The 20,672-nt window shown below is 46.1% G+C and overlaps 1 protein-coding gene across 1 annotated transcript in view; it reads left to right on the forward strand.

The window, feature by feature from the left end:
• The window catches only part of ppp1r16b (protein phosphatase 1 regulatory subunit 16B), a 118,255-nt gene that overhangs the window by 16,666 nt on the left and 80,917 nt on the right, over positions 1 to 20,672 (forward strand). Inside the window, exon 2 of the mRNA XM_033041865.1 lies at positions 17,600 to 18,037. Within this exon, the coding sequence (XP_032897756.1) occupies positions 17,773 to 18,037 (265 nt within the window). The 5' untranslated portion in view covers positions 17,600 to 17,772. The remainder of the gene's footprint in view (positions 1 to 17,599; positions 18,038 to 20,672) is intronic.

Below are 20,672 nucleotides of genomic sequence, written 5' to 3' on the forward strand. Positions count from 1 at the left end.
ATTTACAATTTTACTGAAGTCAATTAAACTACAAACCTGTACGTACACAAAAATGCTGGAGAAACTCAGCGGGTGCAGCAGCATCTATGGAGCGAAGGAAATAGGCAACGTTTCGGGCCGAAACGTTGCCTATTTCCTTAGCTCCATAGATGCTGCTGCACCCGCTGAGTTTCTCCAGCATTTTTGTGTACCTTCGATTTTCCAGCATCTGCAGTTCCTTCTTAAATACAAACCTACACGTCTTTGGCATGTGGGAGGAAACCGGAGCACCTGAGTAAATCCCACGCAGGTCACAGGGAGAACGTGCAAACTCCGTACAGACAGCACCTGTAGTCAGGATCAAAGCCGGAACTCTGGCGCTGTAAAGCAGCAACTCTACCACTGCACGCCCTGTGATTATTCAATAGTAGAACATATTGTATAAAGCTTTATAAAACTTTGATTTGGCCGCATTTGAACTGTGATGTGCAGTTCTGGTTGTCCCATTGCAGCAAGGAGGTGCAGGCTTTGGAGAGGGTGCAAAAGCGGTTTACCAGGATGCTGCTGGTATTAGAGGGTGTTAGCTAAAAGGAGAAGTTGAGCAAAGTTCAATAGTTTTCTTTCTCCGGAATGTCAGAGGATGAAGGGAGGCTTAATGGAATTATGAGAGGTGTGTAGATACAGCAAATATTCAGAACCTTTCCCCACGGCCTAAACATCAAAGGCTAAAGAGCGGGCGGGGGGAAGTTTAAAGAGGATGTACAGGGCAAGTTCTTTTTTACACAGAGTGCCTGGAATGCGATGACATGGATGGTGGTGGAATCAGATGCAAAAATGGCATTTCATAGATTTTAGATCGGCACATAGATATTCAGGGAAATGGGAGGGTGAGATGTGTTGAAAGTGGCATCGTGTTCGACTCATTGTGGGCCGAAGGGCCTGTTCCTGTGCAGTACTGTTCTGTGTTCTATCTTTTTATGTTCCATTACACCAATTGTAAATTGCCTAAACTGAGAGTGAAATTGCGTAACCAGCAATTAAAGTAATTAATTTTCATCCTTGATATTTGACCAGGAAGTTCCTGCTCTGATTCATCCTTGACGCTGACACAAGAACCTTAGCTCAGGATTATGTTTGTCTCTCTGTGTTCTGTGTGAAGTCAGACCAAACTCATAGACTGGTGGAATCAGGGTGGAGCAGAAGGGTGCCATTCGGCCCATCAAGTCCCGTTCGGCCCATCAAGACTTTGACCATTGGTCACAACTCTACGCGGCGCGGTGGCGCAGCGGTAGAGCGACTGCCTTACCGCGCCAGAGACCCGGTTTCGATCCTGACTACAGGTGCGGTTTCGGCCCGAAACATTGCCTATTTCCTTTGCTCCATAGATGCTGCTGCACCCGCTGAGTTTCTCCAGCATTTTTGTGTACCATCGGGAACATTTTCCCTGCCTCTAGTATGTCCAAACCCTTAATAATCTTATATGTTTCAATAAGATGCCCTTTCATCCTTCTAAATTCCAGAGTATACAAGCCCAGCCGCTCCATTCTATCAACATATTACAGTCCTGTCATCCCATGAATTAACCTTGTGAACCTACGCTGCACTCCCTCAACAGCAAGAATGTCCTTCCTCAAATTTGAAGACCAAATCTGCACACAATACTCTAGGTGTGGTCTTACTAGGGCCCTGTACAACGGCAGGAGGACCTCTTTGCTCCTATACTCAACTCCTCTTGTTATGAAGGCCAACATGCCATTCGCTTTTTTCACTGCCAGCTGTACCTGCATGCTTACTTTCAGTGACTGATGAACAAGGACCCCCCAGATCGCATTGTACTTCCCCTTTTTCCAACTTGACACCATTCAGATAATAATGCCATTGACCATTTAAAAAAATTCTATTTTGCTTTTCAAAAATACACGTCTTAAATACACTCTAAAGGCAGAAGTTCCATAGTTGCGGGCTGCACTTTCAATTTAAAAGATGCAAAGTAAACACTAGTTGTGCCTCGGGTCAGAATGTACAATGGTCCCATCGGAAACTTTTGTACTGAATGGCCTTTTGTTCCAGTGTTTTAAGGAGTTTTTTGTTTGCTTATCTGTTCACTTATTTGGAGGAAGTGCTTTTTTGCGATATCTTCAGACAGCAATGTGGCCAGTTTGACAAACGGTGACATTTGTAGCTCTCTTTTATATGCACAGACAAAAGGCATGCTGTCACCTCACTCCCACACGGACATTTATCAAGATTCATGAATGGAAATACAGAGGTGGGCAGCACGGTGGTGTAGCAGTAGAGTTGCTGCCTTACAGCACCAGAGACCCAGGATCAATCCTGACTACGGGTGCTGCCTGTACGGAGTTTGTGTGTTCTCCCTGTGACCACTTGGGTTTACTCCAGGTGCTCCAGCTTCCTCCCACACTCCAAAGACGTACAGATTTGTAGGCTTCGGGGAGTGGGTGACGGTTCGGGTCGGAACCCTTCTTCTGATGGAAGAAGGGTTCTAACCCGAAACATCACCTGACCTTTTTCTCCAGAGATGCTGCCTGACCCGCTGCTTTACTCCAGCAATTAGTGTCTATCTTCAACACCCCAACAATTTCAGTTTGTGTCCATTGGTACCTGAGTTGTACAGAACACCTCAGAATCCCAGAGTATACGTGTAGAAAGATAGTGGGTGAGAGTGCAGACTTTCCCATCAGGCCACAATGCTGGTCATTGATTGTTTGAAAAATACAGACTCCTCAGCCCTTTGAGTTCACAATCACAGTCGATTACCCAGTCACGCTAGTTCTGTGTTATTCCACTTCCTCGTCCACTCCTCTACACACTGGAGGCAATTTATAGAGGCCAATTAACATAGTCACTCGTCTTTGGGATGTGGGAGGAAACCCATGCGGTCACAGGGAGAACATGCAAACTTCCTCATAGACAGTACCTGAGATCAGGGTTGATCCCTAGTTTCTGGCGCTATGTGAGCTTTGCAAATTGCCCCTAGTGTGTAGGGTTTATGCAAAAGTGAGGTAACATAGAACTAGTTAGTGTGAATGTGTGATCGATGGTCAGCATGGACTCAGTGGGCCGATTGGCCTATTTCCATACTGTATCTCTAAACTAAAACAAAATCTGCTGGATTCCTGCAATCACAGACAGACTTCCACGATAATGATTCTCTGTTTCAGCAGGACAGGTTTGGAGGTCTAATAGTTCAAACCATAATGAAGAATAAAACTGGTTGATGCCCGGTAGCACCTGTTAAATGCGCAAGTGAATAATTAAATAAGTATTTCAAATTGAACAAAAATGGAATGAAGCCATTTGTGCTTTTGGAGACACAAGGAACAGCAGATGCTGGTTGAGAAAAAAAACACACAACGTGCTGGGGTTAGCCCTGAGCTACTCCAGCACATTGTCGCCGTTTGTGATTTTGCCGCATGCGATCGTGGCTCGTGGTTCACTGTTCCTCCCTTTGCATCGTTCCCTGACTATCCTGAAGCAAGATTCCAGGATCCCAGCTTCCGTTAGACGCTCGGAGAGTCTAATGGAAACTCAGAAGCGGTGACGTGCAAGAAGAGGAAGTAACTTGTCAGTGTGTGATCTCGGGTACTTCCGAACAGGAAGAGTCGGGGGTAAAATGGGGCTTCTGGTACCGATGTGAAGTAACACAGTCTTGGAAAATATCACTCAGTCTCAAACTGAACTGCAGACCTTGAGCAGGGCTCTTCCAGGTAAATAGTGAAAGCCTACTTTCGTTTGATTTTATTGCTCCTGATTTAGTTTGCATTCTTAGATTAAATCTTTCTATTTTAACTGAAGTTTTGAACAGCTGTTTCACCTGAAATTACCATATATGTCATCAACGCTGCCCTTTCCATTTAGTCAATGAAGGTGGGTGTCAGTGACACTTAATATCCTTCCTAATTGTCCCTAGAATTGATTTGTTTCACCATAATAGGGGGTGAGTCAACCACACTGCTGTGCATTTGATGTGTAGTTCTGACCAGGTAAGAATGGCAGGTTCCCTTTCTTCAAGGGTATAGCAGGGTTTTGTGTAATAATCTGGATGTTTTATAGTCACCATCAGTATTAAGACACATGTAGTCATGCACTTGAATTGCCAAGGCCACAGACCAAGTATGAGTAAATGGAACCAGTATGGGAAGGTAGAATGGTCAACAAGGACATGATGGGCCGAAAGGATTGTTTCTATGCTGTGAATGCTGATGTTGGCTTTTTGTTTAATTATCTCGATTGAATTTCCTATCGGCAGCAGTGGGATTTGAACACTTGTCACAGGGTCTCAGGGTCTTATTCCAGGTTTTTGGATTGTTGAAGCTGTGATTTAACTGCACTTAAGGCGAGTCCCTTTTAGTTTAGTTTAGTTTAAAGATACAGCATGGAATCAGGCCCTTTGGCCCATCAAGTCCGCAATGACCAATGATCACCTGTGGACTAGTTCTATCCTGCACACTCGGGACATGTTCCCGATGTTGGGGGAGTCCACAACCAGGGGCCACTGTTTAAGAATAAGGGGTAAGCCATTTAGAACGGAGATGAGGGAACACTTTTTCAACAGAGGATTGTGAGTCTGTGGAAATCTCTGCCTCAGAGGGCGGTGGAGGCCGGTTCTCTGGGTCCTTTCAAGAGAGAGCTAGATAGGGCTCTTAAAGATAGAGGAGTCAGGGGATATGGGGAGAAGGCAGGAACGGGATACTGATTGTGGATGATCAGCCATGATCACATTGAATGGCGGTGCTGGCTTGAAGGGCCGAATGGCCTACTCCTGCACCTATTGTCTATTGTCTATTGACAATTTATAGAAGCCAATTAACCTACAAACCTGTATGTCTTTGGAGTGTGGGAGGAAACCGGAGCACCCGGAGAAAACCCACGTGGTCACAGGGAGAATGTACAAAATCCACCATAGTCATGTTCAAACATGGGTCTCTGGTGCTGTAAGGTAGCAGCTCTATCATTGTGCCCCCCTGTCCTATTTCAAGTGAATTTGATACCCAAAAAGAGAAGGCACTATTGTTATCTTTAAAGCAGTTAGTGATAAAGAAAGATTTAATGGAATTATAAAGAGTTTTGGTAAAGTAGGGAGATGCAGTTTCCTACGCTGGAGTATTGTTCCCAGTGGTAAGGAATAAGAACAGAAAATGCTTTAAACACTCAGCATATCAGGCAGCATCTGCGGAAGGGGGAAATAGTTTTTACATTGGTAGAAAAAGACCCTTTTACGGAATAGATAGGCAGTAAGATATGGTTACTAATGGGTACACATTTCAAATGTATAGCGACTTCTCCAAAACTGTTGTGTGATTTATCATTGTGGACGTGCTGTTTAAAGATAGTCAGGAGCAGATTGAATTCAAAAGGGAACTGAGTTTGCGTTAGAAATGGAAGTAAAAATCACCGGCGTTGTGGAACGAGCCGATTGAATTGAGCAAAACACGAAGTGCTGGAGGAACTCAGCAGGTAAGGCAGCATCTGTGGAGGGCGATGGACAAATGATGATTCGGGTCTGAGGGACTGGAGGGGAGATAGGTGAGGGGAAAGGGGGGGGGACAAGGGCCACAGCTGGCAAGTGATAGGGGGAGAAACAAAGAACTGCGGATGCTAGTTTATACCAAACATAGACACAAACTACTGGAGTAACTCAGTGGGTCAGGCAGCATCTCTGGAGAAAAAGGATGGGTGATGTTTCGAGTTGAGACCCTTCTTCGGACTACTTTCTTTCTTTTTTTTCTTTATTTCTACATTTTGTCCTGTCTGAAGAAAGGTCACGTTCCAAAACGTCACCCATCCTTTTTCTCCAGAGATGCTGCCTGACCCGCTGAGTTAACTCCAGCACTTTGTGTCTGTGTGATGGGTGGATCCAGGTGCAGTGCGGTTGGTTGGATCCAGATGGCACAGAGTGCATGATCCTTCATCACCGTTTATATCTCTCGTTTCCTTTATCCCTAACCAGTCTGGAAATGGCTCTCGACCCGAAACGTCACCCATTCCTTCTCTCCAGAGATGCTGCCTATCCCGCTGAGTTACTCCAGCTTTTTGTGTCTATCTTCGGTTTAAACCAGCATCTGCAGTTCCTTCCGACACATGACCCTTCCTGTGTCTGAAGAAGGGCCTTGATCTGAAACATTGCCTATCCATGTCCCCCAGAGATGCTGGCTGACCCGCTGAGTTACTCCAGCACTTTGTGTTTTTCTTTGTAAACCAGCATTTGCATTTCCTTGTGTTTAAGAAGGAACTGCAGATGCTAGAAAATCGAAGGTACACAAAAATGCCGGAGAAACTCAGCGGGTGCAGCAGCATCTATGGAGCGAAAGAAATAGGCAACGTTTCGGGCCGAAACGTTGCCTATTTCCTTCGCTCCATAGATGCTGCTGCACCCGCTGAGTTTCTCCAGCATTTTTGTGTACCTTCTGCATTTCCTTGTGTCTACTCCCTCTGCACTGCATCATTTGATGGTAGTGTCAAGTATTTTAAACAATTGTGAGGAATTTTGACATAGGTGTCACGTTTGCTGAAGAACATTGCATTTACGCAACAGCATATTGCAATATGACACTGATGGATCGCACACCAACCACAACCTGGATTCCATTGACTCAATTCACAGTTTCACGGCTTATTCCGCAAAGTATCCCTCCCCTGGATTTGAGCTGAGATCTGGCATAGTCATAGAGCCACTTGGCACAGAATCAGGTCCCTTGGTCTAACCTGTCCGTGCCAACCAAGATGCCCCATCTAAGCTCGCCCCATTTGCCTCCATTTGCCCCATATCCCTCTAAACCTTCCCTATCATAGTCATAGAGTCATTCGGAAGGGAAACAGGCACTTTGGCCCAACTTGTCCATGCCGACCAAAATGCCTCATCTATGCTAGTCCTACCTTCCCGTGTTTGGCTTATATTCCTCTAAACATTTCCTATCCATGTACCGGTCCAAGTGTCTTTTAAATGTTCTTATAGTATCTGCCTCAACTACTTTGTCTGGCAGTTCATTCCATATACCCACCACCCTCTGTCTATAAAAATTGCCCCTCAAGTTCTGAATAAATCTTGCCCCTCGCACCTTAAACCTATGTCCCCTGGTTCTTGATTCACCTACTCTGGATAAGAGACTGTGCATTCACCCAATCTATCCCACTCATGATTTCATACACCTCTGTAAGATCACCCCCCCAGCCTCCTGCATGCCAAGGAGTAAAGCCCTAGCCTATCCAACCTTTCCTATACTTCAGGCCCTTGAGTTGCATCAGTAGAGATGCTGTCTCGAAAAAGAAAATCTCTTCAATTCGAGCGTGACATATCCCATGACCAATTAGAAAGAAGTTGTAAATTCCCCTTGTCAATGAACATTACACGGAGAAAGAAAATAACAAATGATCCAGTCATTCCGATTATTGTTGATGAATGATGATAGAAATATAGAAAAATAGGTGCAGGAGTAGGCCATTCGGCCCTTCGAGCCAGCACTGTCATGGCTGATCATCTAAAATCAGTTCCTGCTTTACCCATATCCCTCGATTCCTTTAGCCCGAAGAGCTAAATCGAACTCTCTCTTGAAAAGATTATTGAAGCAGAGTAGTTGCTACATTTTAACAACTCAATCTTCACTGTACTTTCAAAGTAATTAATTCTGAAATATTTTGAGACATTCCCAAAATGTAACGGAATGCTGAGCAAACGCAAGCTCATTTTTCCTTGCCAACTATCCTTTCTTCTGCTATTAATTTTTCCGTATGAGGAATTTAGCATTAGTTAATTTCTTTTGGATTTGGATAGTTCAGTGCTTGTACAAAAGACACTGGATGTTGGTGCCAAATTTCCGGTTCTTTTGTGTTTTATTGAAATGCAGATGTTTCTGTTGTCATTTGGGTGACTCTGGTGAAGGGACAGTTATGACCATATGAGTAGATTTACGAGGATGCTGCCAGGAAGGATTTGAGGAAGGATGTGCTGGCTCTGGAGAGGGTCCAGAGGAGGTTTACAAGAATGATCCCAGGAATGAGTAGGTTAACCTATGATGAGCTTTTGTCGGCATTGGGCTGGTACACGCTGGAATTTATAAGAAAGAGGGGGGACCTCATTGAAACATACAGAATAGTGAAAGGCTTGGATAGAGTGGGTGTGGAAAGGATGTTTCCACTAGTGGGAGAGTCATAGCCTCAGAATTAAAGGACGTTCTTTTAGGAAGAAGATGAAGAGAAATTTCTTTAGTCAGAGTGTGGTGAATCTGTGGAATTCTTTGCCACAGGAGGCTGTGGAGGCCAAGTCGGTGGATATTTTTAAGGCAGAGATAGATAAATTCTTGATTAGTACAGGAGACAGAGGTTATGGGGAGATGTTAGGAGAATGGGGTCAGGAGGGAGAGATAGATCAGCCATCTTCTTCTTGTGTTTGAGGCAGCAGAAGTCTTCAGCAGAATGACGCCATCCAGTTCGACATCCGTAGGTGCCCGCCCTAAAAAGGGCGCATGCTCCGGGTTGGCGCCAAGCTGCGGCGCTTCTGCTGTCTCTGTTTGTTGTCATTCGCCTGACTGAGGTCAGTTGACAGGGCTCACCATGGGGAGGGCGACAACATGAGCCCCAGATCAGCCATGATTGAATGGCGGAGTAGACTTGATGGGCCAAATGGCCTAATTCTACTCCTATTCCTTATGACCTTGTGACCGTATGACTCAAACTTGGGAAGTCAAACCACGCAGGAGCTTCCCTGCGAATGGCAGGGATCTGGGAGTATTGTAGAGCTGAGGGATCTAGGAGTTCAGGTACATAGTTCCTTGAAAGTGGCTTCACAGGTAGATAGGGAGGTCAAAAAAGGCTTTCGGCCTTCATCAGTCAGTGTATTGAATACAGAAATTGGGAGGTCATGTTATATAAGACGTTGGTGAGGCTGCGTTTAGAGTATTGTGTTCAGGTTTGGTGTTGTTATTGAGATGTTGTCAAGCTGGAAAGGGATGCAGAGAAGATTTACGAAGATGTTGCCAGGACTCAAGGGCCTGAGCTCCAGATAGAGGTTGAGCAGGCTAGGTCTTTATTCCTTGGAGTGCCGGAAGATGAGGAGCGATCTTACAGAGGTGTACAAAATCATGAGGGGAATAGATCGGGTATACGCATAGAGTCTCTTGCCCAGAGTAGGGGAATTTTGAACCAGAGGACATAGGTTTAAGGTGAGAAAGATTTAATAGGAACCTGAGGGGTAACATTTTTACTCAATAGGTGTTGGTTGTATGGAATGAGCTGCCAGAGCAGGTAGTTGAGGCAGGGACTATCTTAACATTTAAGAAGCATTTGGACAGGTACATGGATCGGACAGGTTTAGATGGATATGGGCCAATCACAGGCAGGTGGGACTAGTGTAGATGGGACATGTTGGTCGGTGTGGGCAAGTTGGGCTAAAGGGCCTGTTCCGCTCTTTTTAGTTTAGTTTAGTTTAGAGATACAGCGCGGAAACAGGCCCTTCAGTCCACCGGGTCCACGCCGACCAGCGATCCGCACACATTAAAACCATCCTACACCCACTAGGGTCAATTTTTACATTTACCAATTAACCTACATACCTGTATGTATTTGGAGTGTGGGAGGAAACTGAAGATCTCGGAGAAAACCCATGCAGGTCACGGGGAGAAGGTACAAACTCTGTACAGACAGCACCCGTAGTCAGGATCGAACCCGGGTCTCCGGCGCTGCATTTGCTGTAAGGCAGCAACTCTACCGCTGCACCACCGTGACCGTCCTGTATAGCTCTGTGGCCTCCTTCTCCACTCTCAGCCCTGATGCAGGGTTTCGACCCGAAATATCAGCCATTTCATTCCATTCCCAGATGCTGTCTGACCCACTGAGTTCCTCCAGCAGATTGTCTGCTCTTCTAAACAATTACCCTGCTCCCAAATCTTTTAACTCCTTTTCTTCCACCATCCCATTAAGCTGTTGGCTCAGTGTAAGCTGAAACGAACAACTTTACCCATTCAATTTTCTCTATATTGGCAAGAACAAGGGCAGACTGGGCCACCATCTTGCTGAATACTTGCGCTCTGACTAACAAGGTTCTCGACCCGAAACGCCACCCATTCCTTCTCTCCATAAATGCTGCCTCACCCGCTGAGTTACTCCAGCCTTTTGTGTCTTCCCTTATTGACCTTTCTGTCCTTGGCTTCCTCCATTGCCAGTGATGCCACACACACATTAAAGGAACTGCACTTTATATTCTGCTTGGGTAGCTTCCAACCCAACGGTATGAACAGTGAATTCTCCAATTTTAAGTAATACCCCTCTACCCTGTCTCTCTTTTCTTTGCCCCCCCTCCACACCAGTGCACACCTATTTCTCATTATCTAGCCCCATTTTCACCCCTCATCCCCTGTCCACTTCCTCCCTCTGGCTTTACATTTCACTCCTCTTCTCTCCTTATCTAATACCATTTTGTCTCTTTCTCATCTCCAGCCATTGTCACTTACTCACTCATATCTGCCCACACCTATCACTCACCAGGCTTTGTCCAGCCCTCACCTCTCTTCCAGCTTTCTCTTCCCCCTACAACAATCAGTCTGAAGAAGTGTCCCCACCCGAAACGTCACCTATCCACTCCTTCCGCAGATGCTGCCTGACCTGCTAAGCTATTCCAGCATTTTATGTTTTACCAATGCACACTAGTCTTCCAGACCTCCTTATCTTAACGTAAAATCTTCCCTTACTTTGCATCCTAAATCTTTTGCACATTTTTCTGTAATTTTGTACCCTCTCATCTGCTGCAAACAGTTTCTTTCGACCCCTCCCCACTCTCTCTTCAAATTTTAAACGACTTATGTAAGTTATCGTAAAAGGCAGCATCATAACTGGCTGCGCTCCCAGCTTGCATTTTAAGTGCTTTCAATCAAGTGTAAGTTCTCTGTCTATGGTTGGATAATTTAAATACAGTTTGTTCCAGTGTAATCACTTCAGGTGGCAGACAGCTCTTAACTATTCCTGGCAAGATCTTTGTTTCACTCTGCTGATTGCTGTCAGTCCAGATGGAAAACAAACTACAGGGACTCCCTGGGTTACAAATTAGTGTGGTGTTGTTCAGTTTACAGCGTGGAAGCAGGCCCTTCAGCCCATCGAGTCCGCGCTGACCAACTATCAGCTGTACTCTATCACTATCCTGCATTCTATTTACAGAAGCCAATTAACCTACAAACCTGCACATCTTTGGAATGTGGGAGGAAACCGGAGCACCCGGAGAAAACCCACGTGGTCACAGGGAGAACGTGCAAACTCAAAGGCACATTTATTGCCACGTGTACAAATGCACAGTGAAATTCTTGTCTTACGTACAGTTCAGTGCAGTATTGCCATAAGTAAGCCCATCCTAAGCGCCCATAGTCAGGATTGAACCCGGATGTCTGGCGCTGTAAGGCAGCAACTATACTGCTGAGCCACTGTGCCGTCCGAATGGTCCTGACTTCCGAAAATTCAAATTTACACAAAATCTCCCGTAGATTTTTAAAGGATTTTTCAAGTTAGTATTATAATGAAATTAAAATGTTTGTTGGCATTCATACAGTATATTGAATTAAATTGATAGATACAGAATGGAAACGGTTCCTTCGGCCCATTGAGCCATCACTGACCATTGATCACTCATTCACACGAATTGAATTGAATTGAACTGAATTGAATAGATTTTATTAGCCAAGTATGTATTCATACAAGGAATTTGCCTTGGTGCTTTGATCACAAGTAACAACACGATATACAGTAGACAATTAAAAATAAAACTTTATAATTTAAAACATATGAAGAATGAAATACAATACCAGAGCACAAGGAGGCTACAGACTTTTGGCTGTTGAATAGAGATACTGCTCATAGAAAAAAGCTGTTTTTATGTCTGGCTGTGGTGGCTTTGACAGTCCGGAGTCGCCTTCCAGAGGGAAGTGCTTTAAAGAGTTTATGGCCAGGGTGAGATGGGTCAGAGATGATTTTACCCGCTCACTTCCTGGCCCTTGTAGTGTACAGATCATCGACGGGGGGAAGGTTGCAGCCAACAACCTTCTGAGCTGATCGAACGATGCGCTGCAACCTCCAGATGTCATGCTTGGTGGCTGAGCCAAACCAGACCATGATGGAGAAGATGAGGACAGACTCCATGATGGCCGTATACAACTGGACCATCGTTGCCTGTGGCAGATTGTGTTTCCTCAGCTGCCGCTGGTAGTACATCCTCTGTTGGGCCTTTTTCACTGTGGAGTTGATGGTGGCCTCCCATTCATGATCCCTGGAGATGATGGTTCCAAGGAACTTAAATGACTGCATATAGATTTTGCAGTCATTGTTGATGATGAGTGGGGGGAGGGGGAGCTCTCCTAAAATCTACAATCAATTCCACTGTCTTAAGAGCATTGAGCTCCAGGTTGTTGCGATGGCACCAGGACGCCAGCTGTGTCACTTCTGTCTGTAGGCAGATTCCTTCCCATCCTGCATTTGTTGTCTGCAAAATTGAGAAGACAGAGGAGTCTGTGGAGGTGCAGTCGCTGGTGTAGAGAGAGTACAGGAGAGGAGGGAGTACGCAGCCTTGCGGTGCTCCTATGCTGAGGATCTGCGGGTCCGAGATGAGCTTTCCCAGCCTCACATGCTGCTTCCTGTCTGTCAGGAAGTTGGTGATCCACTGACAGAAGGGGTTCAGGCACAGTCAACTGTGAGAGTTTGGAGTGTAATAGCTCTGGCACAATGGTGTTGAATGCAGAGCTAATATCCACAACCTAAAATCCTTGCATAGGTCCCCTGGCGGTCTAGGTGCTGGAGGATGAAGTGCAGGCCTAGGTTGACTGCGTCATCCACTGATCTATTTGTCCGGTATGCAAACTGCAGGGGGTCCAGCAGGGGGTTTGTGATATTTTTCAGGTGGGCCAGCACAAGTCTTTCAAGGGTCTTCATGATTACAGAGGTCAGTGCGACAGGCCTGTAGTTCTATGTTATCCCACTTTCTCATCCACTCCCTACACACGTGGTCACAGGGAGAATGTACAAACTCTGTGCGGACAGCACCCGTAGTCGGGATTGGACCCAGCGTAGTCGGGATTCTCCTGCCTTCTCTCCATAATCCCTGATACTAATCAAGAATCAGGCAATCTCTGTCTTAAAAATATCAATTGACTTGGACTCCGCAATTCCACAGATTCGCCACAGTATCAAGAGAAGTAGCCTCTTTATCTCAGCCGTAAGTGGCTGACCCCTCATTTTAAGCCGTGGTGCGCTGTTCTAGATTATCCCATTAGTGGAAGCCTAGTTGCAGTGTCTACTTTACAAAGGCCTCTCAGAATCTTTCAAGTCTTTAAATGGATTGATGCCATCAGACAGCATCTGTGGAGGGAAATGAACCGCCCGCATTTCGGGATGGGACCCTTCTTCAATCTGATCAAGGGCCCTAACCCGAAACGCAGTCTGTCCATTCCCTCCCCAGATGCAGCCTGACCCGTTGAGTTCCTCCAGCACTTTGTGGTTTTACAGTTCCTCATATCAACACGTGTGGTGGGAATGGACAGACAATGTTTCAACGTAGAACCAACAAACCGCTGGTTTACAAAACAAGACCCAAAGTGCTGGAGTAACTCAGCAGGTCAGGCAGCATCCCTGGAGAACATCGATAGGTGACATTTCGGGTCAGAACCCTTCTTCAAACTCATATAATATGTAAGAATGTCTGTCCTTAGTTTGGTTACACTATATAATCTGTTCTACGATTTGTTTATATACTTTGATATGTTCGACTCAGATAATCCATGCAGCACTTTAAGGAAAATGTACAAATCTACCGAAATCCTCTGAATAATTGAAACCATTTATGTTAGAGTTGTCTGCTTACTCCGCTGATTCACGGTGGTGTGAATGAAACCTGCAAGGCTGAGAAAGATCCTGTGTTAGAGCGTGAAATAATCACCAAATGTGTAAGTGTGTGTGCATGTGCGTCATACACACAGAGAACACGTCGCAGAGGCATGCGTGGCAAAGTTGATAGTGGTGCTGGGCTAGCAACTATAGAGGCATTTTTTCAGCCTCAGTTGCTGCTCTTATGTTCATCTATCCTAAATGTGGCTTGTTAGGAAATAGTATCAATCTTTCATGATTGAGCACATTAGAAATATAGAAAATAGGTGCAGGAGGAGGCCATTCGGCCCTTCGAGCCATGACCGCCGTTTATTGTGATCATGGCTGATTGTCCCAAATCAATAACCCATGCCTGCCTTCTCCCCATATCCCTTGATTCCACTAGTCCCTAGAGCTCCATCTAACTCTCTCTTAAATCCATCCAGTGATTTGGCCTCCACTGCCCTCTGTGGCAGGGAATTCCACAAATTTATGAATGAAGACAAATTGGCCTGAAGAAGTCTGAAGATGGGTCTCGACCCGAAACGTCACTTACACCTTTTCTCCAGCGAAGCTGTCTGACCCGCTGAGTTACTCCAGCATTTTGTCGCTATCTTCTGGCCATCATTGACACTGCTTTAGAGTTAGTTAGTATTTCTGCCTCGGAATCAGGAATCAGAGAAACTGAGGGGTATTCTGTGGTTCTATTGATGACTTGTTAAACCACAACTGCCCCTCTTCACGCTCAATTGATTAAATTGATTGAAAACAAGAGCATGGAAATAGGCCCTTTGGCCCATCGAGTCTGCACAGACCATCGATCAGCCGTTCACACCAGTTCTATGTTATCCCACTTTTGCATCCATTCCCTGCACACTAGGGCCAATTTACAAACTTGTACATCTTTGGGATGTGGGAGGAAACCGGAGGTCACAGGCTGGTCACAGGGAGAATGTTCAAACCCTACAAGGCAGCGTCCGAGGTCAGGATCGAACCAGGGTCTCTGGAGCTGTGCGGTAAATGCTATATCAGCTGTGCCACTGTCACTGTGCCGCCCACAGAGCAAAAAATCACACGGTACCATTACAGAAACAATAGTGGAGTTCCCCCATCATTTGTCTGTTCAGAGCCATTGTCCTGAACTTCCTACTCATACAATGCTTTCAGAGACAAATAATAGTGAAGTCATTTTGCTTCATCCAGTCTTGCATCATTCAGTAGATTATTTTCTCTGCTTCAAGCCTGTATGCATACCCATCATTTTACTGAGTCTGGTAGTTGCCTATATCTTGGAAGGAAGTAGTGTCCTGCCCCAAATGTCGTCTGACCATTCCCTCCCGCAGATGCTGCCTGACCTACTGAGTTTCATCAACACTTTATGTTTTGCTCACGATTTCAGCATCTGCAGCCTCTTGTGTCCCCAGTGGCATTTATCAACCAGGTTAGGACATTAAAAACCACAAAGGCATTGTACGGAAGTGACTGAAAGTGTTGATACAGATTTCTAGTCTGCATCATAAACAAATTGAGCAAAACACAAAGTGCTGAATGAATTTGGTGGGCCGAAGGGCCTGTTCCTGCGCTATCTCTAAACTAAACTAAACTTTTGTCTTCTCCACTTATCACCTCCATCCTTGGTTGCTATCCCCTTCCTTCTCTCGCCCACAAGACCCACCTGACAATCAACCCCTCCTCACCTGAACCCACCTATCACTTGCTAATTCCTGTCCCGCCCCTTCCCTTCACCTCTCTCTCTCTCTCTCTCCCAGCTTTCTCCTCTCTCTGCTTCGCCAGTCTGAACAAGGGTCCCAACCCAAGACATTGTCTGTCCATTCCCCCCCACAGACACTGCCTGACCTGCAGAATTCTTTCAGAATTTTGTTTCTTACTTGGATACAGCAGTCTATTTGAGGAAAAATAATATTTTCCTATCCTGTAAATACTAATCACCAATCTCAAAAAGCTATCGAGTGATAGAATCTGCTGTGGTTTTAAAGGTGCTTTCCTGTGAGATTTATGGTAAGCGTAGGGGAATTCTGCCTGTTGAACACTGGGAGGATTAGTTTAATTTAGTTTAGTTTAAAGATACTGCATGGAAGCTGGTTCTTCAGTTCATCAAGTCCATGCTCATAAGGTCATGTCATAAGTGATAGGAGCAGAATTAGGCCATTCGGCCCATCAAGTCTACCCGGACATTCAATCATGGCTGATCTATCCCTCCCTTCTAACCCCATTCTCCTGCCTTCTCCCCATTACCCCTGACGCTCACACAAGTCAATAATCTTTCTATCTTTGACGTAAACAATATCCATTGACTTGGCCTTCACAGCCTTCTGTAGCAAAGAATTCCACAGATTCACCACCCTCTGACTTAAAATAACTATCATCAACTCCTTCCTAAAGGAACGTCCTTTAATTCTGAGGTTATGACCTCTGGCCCTAGACTCTCCTACTAGTGGAAACATCCTCTCCACATCCCCTCTATCCAAGCTATGCTGACCCATTGATCACCCTTTCACAGTAGCTCCATGCTATCTCATTTTCTCACCCACTCCCTACACACTAGGGGCAATAGTACAGAGGGCCAATTAACCAACGATCTCCTGCACATCTTCAAGATGTGGGAGTAAACCGGAATACCTGGTAGAAACACACACGGTCGCAGTGAGAACGTGCAAACTCCACACGGGCAGCACCCGAGGTCAGGATCGAACCTGGGTCCCTGGTGCTGTGAGGCAGGAGCTGCGCCGGTGTGCTACTCTAATGATGGATGGCAACCATGGCAGTGCAGTGTAGTAAGAACAAAGTTGGCTACAGCAGCCAGGATGCAGAAAGACTAGTAGCATCCAGAGGTTCTGTTGAGGTGAGGGAGCAATGAAATGGCTCACACAGCCCTCATAACGAGTTATTACAGAACAATGTGAGACCGCACGGCCCATTATGTCTGTTCCTGAGCTAAACAGCCATTCTTGTTCAATAGCTTCCTACTTCCCATAACCTCACACATTTTTTTCTTACTTTCCTATATTTATCAACTTCCCTATTGAAATCCACAAATAAATAAATCTGTTTCCTTGTGGTTTTGCTAAGTGGCCTCTGGTCTTTGCTGCCTCTGTAAGTGGGAGCAGTTTTGCTTTCTATTTAGGAGACCTGGAGTCAATAACTGCGTTGGTGTGTGTGCAGATCTGGGGGCAACGTCTGTGTCTGAATGGTTCTGGGGTAAGCGTCTGTGGGTGTGTGGACCTTGTGTCTGGACCTGTGTCCATGCAGACTGGGATCTGTGTAGACCGTGTACAGAGCTGGGGTCTGTGTTTGTGTGTGGACCTGCGGCTGGGGTCTATGCGGACCTGTGGACAGTGTCTGTGTCTGTGTGGACCTGGGCTCAAGGCTCAGTGTTTGCGTTTATATAGTCCTGGGGGTCAGCTTCTATGTGTGGGTGAGTGTGTGTGTGTGTGTGCGCATACCTACCTGGGGTCAGTGTCTGTGTGTACTCCTGGGGTCAGTGTCTATACAGACCTAGGGTTAGTGTGTGTATGTGTGTGTGGTCCTGCGGACAGCGTCTGTGTCTGTACATGTCTGGGGTCAATGTCTGTACACACTTGGTGTCGGAGTCTATGTGTTTCTGTGGTGACCTGTGGCTGGTGTCTGTGCAGACTTGGGGTCTGTGTCTGTGCGTCTGGATCTACATCTGACACATTATCCATGTGAAGTACATGTCCTGCAACATACGACTTATTGCGCCACTGTTTTGCTTTGCACTATTTAGGAGAAGCTAATTTCCGGAGGGCAGCCGATCCCTGCTCCATGCCCCAGCACTGAAGAGCGGCTGTAGACCACACACCAGACCCCAGACCCAGGCAGCGGCAGAGGGCTCGGACAAATGAGCAGACATCCGCCCGTGGCTCCCCCCTCGTCCAGCTCCCCGACCACCCTGATTTGATGATCCTTCACTTGGTCATGTCAAGCCACACGGACCTCCTTACGGACCTGACGTTCCCGGAGAGGTTGCCGACTCCGGACCGCCTGAGAGCCGCAAAGAGGCGGCGGGCGCAGCAACTGAAGAAATGGGCTCAGTACGAGAAGGACATGCAGAACAAAAAGAGGAAAACGGACAAGAAGAAAAGCGCTGGGAATCACAGGCGGGTCACGTTCACGCCCAGCATCACCCTGCTGGAGGCTTCCTCCCGCAACGACCTGCATGAAGGTAGGTGAATTGGTGTTTGAACGTAGAATGTAGACCATAGCTCAGTGCAGTGCTGGAGGAACTCAGTAGGTCAGGCAGCATCGGCGGAGGGAATGGAGGGAATGGACTGGTGACGTTTCAGGTCGGGACAATCAGGCAGTAGGTCGCTGGAACAGACCCTGCGGTTAACAATGATGCCAAGTTGGGCTAATCCCCTCTGCCTGCACTTGATCCACACCCCTCCATTCCCTGCATATCGAGGCCAGTTCATTGGCTATATTTAAGAGGGAGTTAGATGTGGCCCTTGTGGCTAAGGGGATCAGAGGGTATGGAGAGAAGGCAGGTACGGGATACTGAGTTGGATGATCAGCCATGATCATATTGAATGGCGGTGCAGGCTCGAAGGGCCGAATGGCCTACTCCTGCACCTAATTTCTATGTTTCTATATCCATGTGCCTATCTAATATCCTCCTAAATGTCAGTATTGCATCTGCCTCCACCACCACCCCTGGCAGTGCGTTCCACTGTTCTTTGTGGCAGTAAAGTTGCCTTAGACATCTCCTACAAAAACATTACCCCTCTCAACACAAACCCATGCCCTCTAGTCTTTGACATTTTCACCCTGGGCTAAAGGTTCTGACTGTCTATGCTATCTCTGCCTCTCATAACTTTATATACCTCGACCAGGTCTCCTCTCAGCCTCCGACACTGCAGAGAAAACATTCCAAGCTTGTCCAACCTTGTGTCAGTGTCTGGGTCCGTGCAGACCGGGCAGACAGCTAACACCCTCTAATCCAGGCAGCGTTCTGGTAAAACCCTTCTGCACCCTCTCCAAAGACTCCACATCCTTCCTGTAATGGGATGTCCAGAAGGGCACACAATACTCCAAACGTAGCTGAACCAAAGTTCCTGTCTGTAAACACACCACGTCCTCATCAGCATTCTGTTCTTTCAGGCCGTCTCCCGAGATGTTTTCTAAAATCTCCACACGTTTATTTTTTCTGTTGGACTCAAACATTTCAACATCTTGGTTTGGCATTCCAAAGGAGTATAAACAGAATGGGCGGCACTCTGGTGCAGCGGTAGAGTTGCTGCCTCACAGTGCCAGAGACCTGGGTTTGATCTTGACTACGGGCGCTGTCTGTATGGAGTTCGTAGGTTCCCCCTGTGACCGTTGGGAGGTTTTCTCCAGGTGGCTCGGGTTTGCTCCCACATCCCGAGGACGTGCAGGTTTCTGGATTAATTGGCTTCTGTAATCATTGTCATAAGTGTGCAAGGTAAAATTAGCGAACTGGTGATCGCTGGTCAGTGTGGACTGAACGACCTGTTTCCGTGCTGTTTCTCTCAACTAAACTAAGCGAAATTGAATGTTGTGAAAATTCACAGCTGATTAGTCAGAACATTGGGAGGGAGGAGCAGTGTTAATGTTTTGAGATGATTTGAAGTTTCTGCAACACTGCCTTCAGAGGGAAATGGAACCTGCTTTATGCAAATACAGAAGTGATGATGGGAGTGGCGTTTGAGGCGGAAGAACAGAAGAGAGATGTGTGATCATGGTAGATGGTGATATGATAATGGCATTTTAAACTGATTTTATAAATACATGGATTATGGAGCAAATATGGATCATGTATAGGCTGAGGAGAGTCGGAGACTAGATGTGTAATTGAGTAGAACTCCAGAGAGATTGAAGTACAAAGAGACAGAAATTGTGGTAATACAACCACAAAGAACTAAAATGATAGCTAGTCGTAGAGTCGTGCAGTGTGGAAACAGACCCTTCGGCCCAACTTGCTCACACCGACCAACATGCCCCATCTGCACTTGTCCCACCTGCCTGCATTTGGCCCATAACCTTCTAAACCTAAACCTATCCTATCAATATGTTCTGAAGGAAATTCGGAAATATGTATTCAGAAATTATACCTGTAGTCTCCATAGGACATTTTTAGTTAGTTTAGAGATACAAGATGGAAACGGGTCTTTTAGGCCCACAAAGTCAATGCCAACCATTGATCACCCATTCATACTAGTTCAATGTTATGGCACTTTTGCATCCATTCCCCATGACACAAGGGGCAATTTACAGAGGCCAATTGATCTACAGACCTGCATGTCATTGAGATGTGGGAGGAAACCGGAGCTCCCGGATAGGAAAGGTTCAGAGGGATATGGGACAAACGCGGGCAGGTGGGATTAGTGTAGATAGGGCATCTTGGTTGGCAGGGGCAAGTTGGGCCGAAGGGCCTGTTTCATGCTGTATGACTATGATGCAGTCACAGGGAGAATGTGCAGACTCCACACAGATAGCATCTGTGATCAAGATCACCGGAGCAGTGATGTAGCGGCACTACCAGCTGCATCATGCTTCATTTGTCACGATGACATATCATTAGAGGATTGAATTGCATTGTGAAATTTTATAGGTGTCATCAAATGCAATTGTAATGAAGACTTGTGGTTATATCCTCCTTTGAGATACAGTGTGATATTTGATAAGTTCAGTTGAATATGAACAGTGTGAATCACTGATTGTGAGCCTAGCCTAAAGTCATTGTTCGAGGGCGGCACGTTGGCGCAGCGGTAGAGCTGCTGCCTTTCAGTGCCAGGGACCTAGGTTCAATCCTGACTACAGATGCTGTCTGTACGGAGTTT

Source organism: Amblyraja radiata, chromosome 23 (assembly GCF_010909765.2).
Source record: "Amblyraja radiata isolate CabotCenter1 chromosome 23, sAmbRad1.1.pri, whole genome shotgun sequence".
Classification (NCBI taxonomy): domain Eukaryota; kingdom Metazoa; phylum Chordata; class Chondrichthyes; order Rajiformes; family Rajidae; genus Amblyraja; species Amblyraja radiata.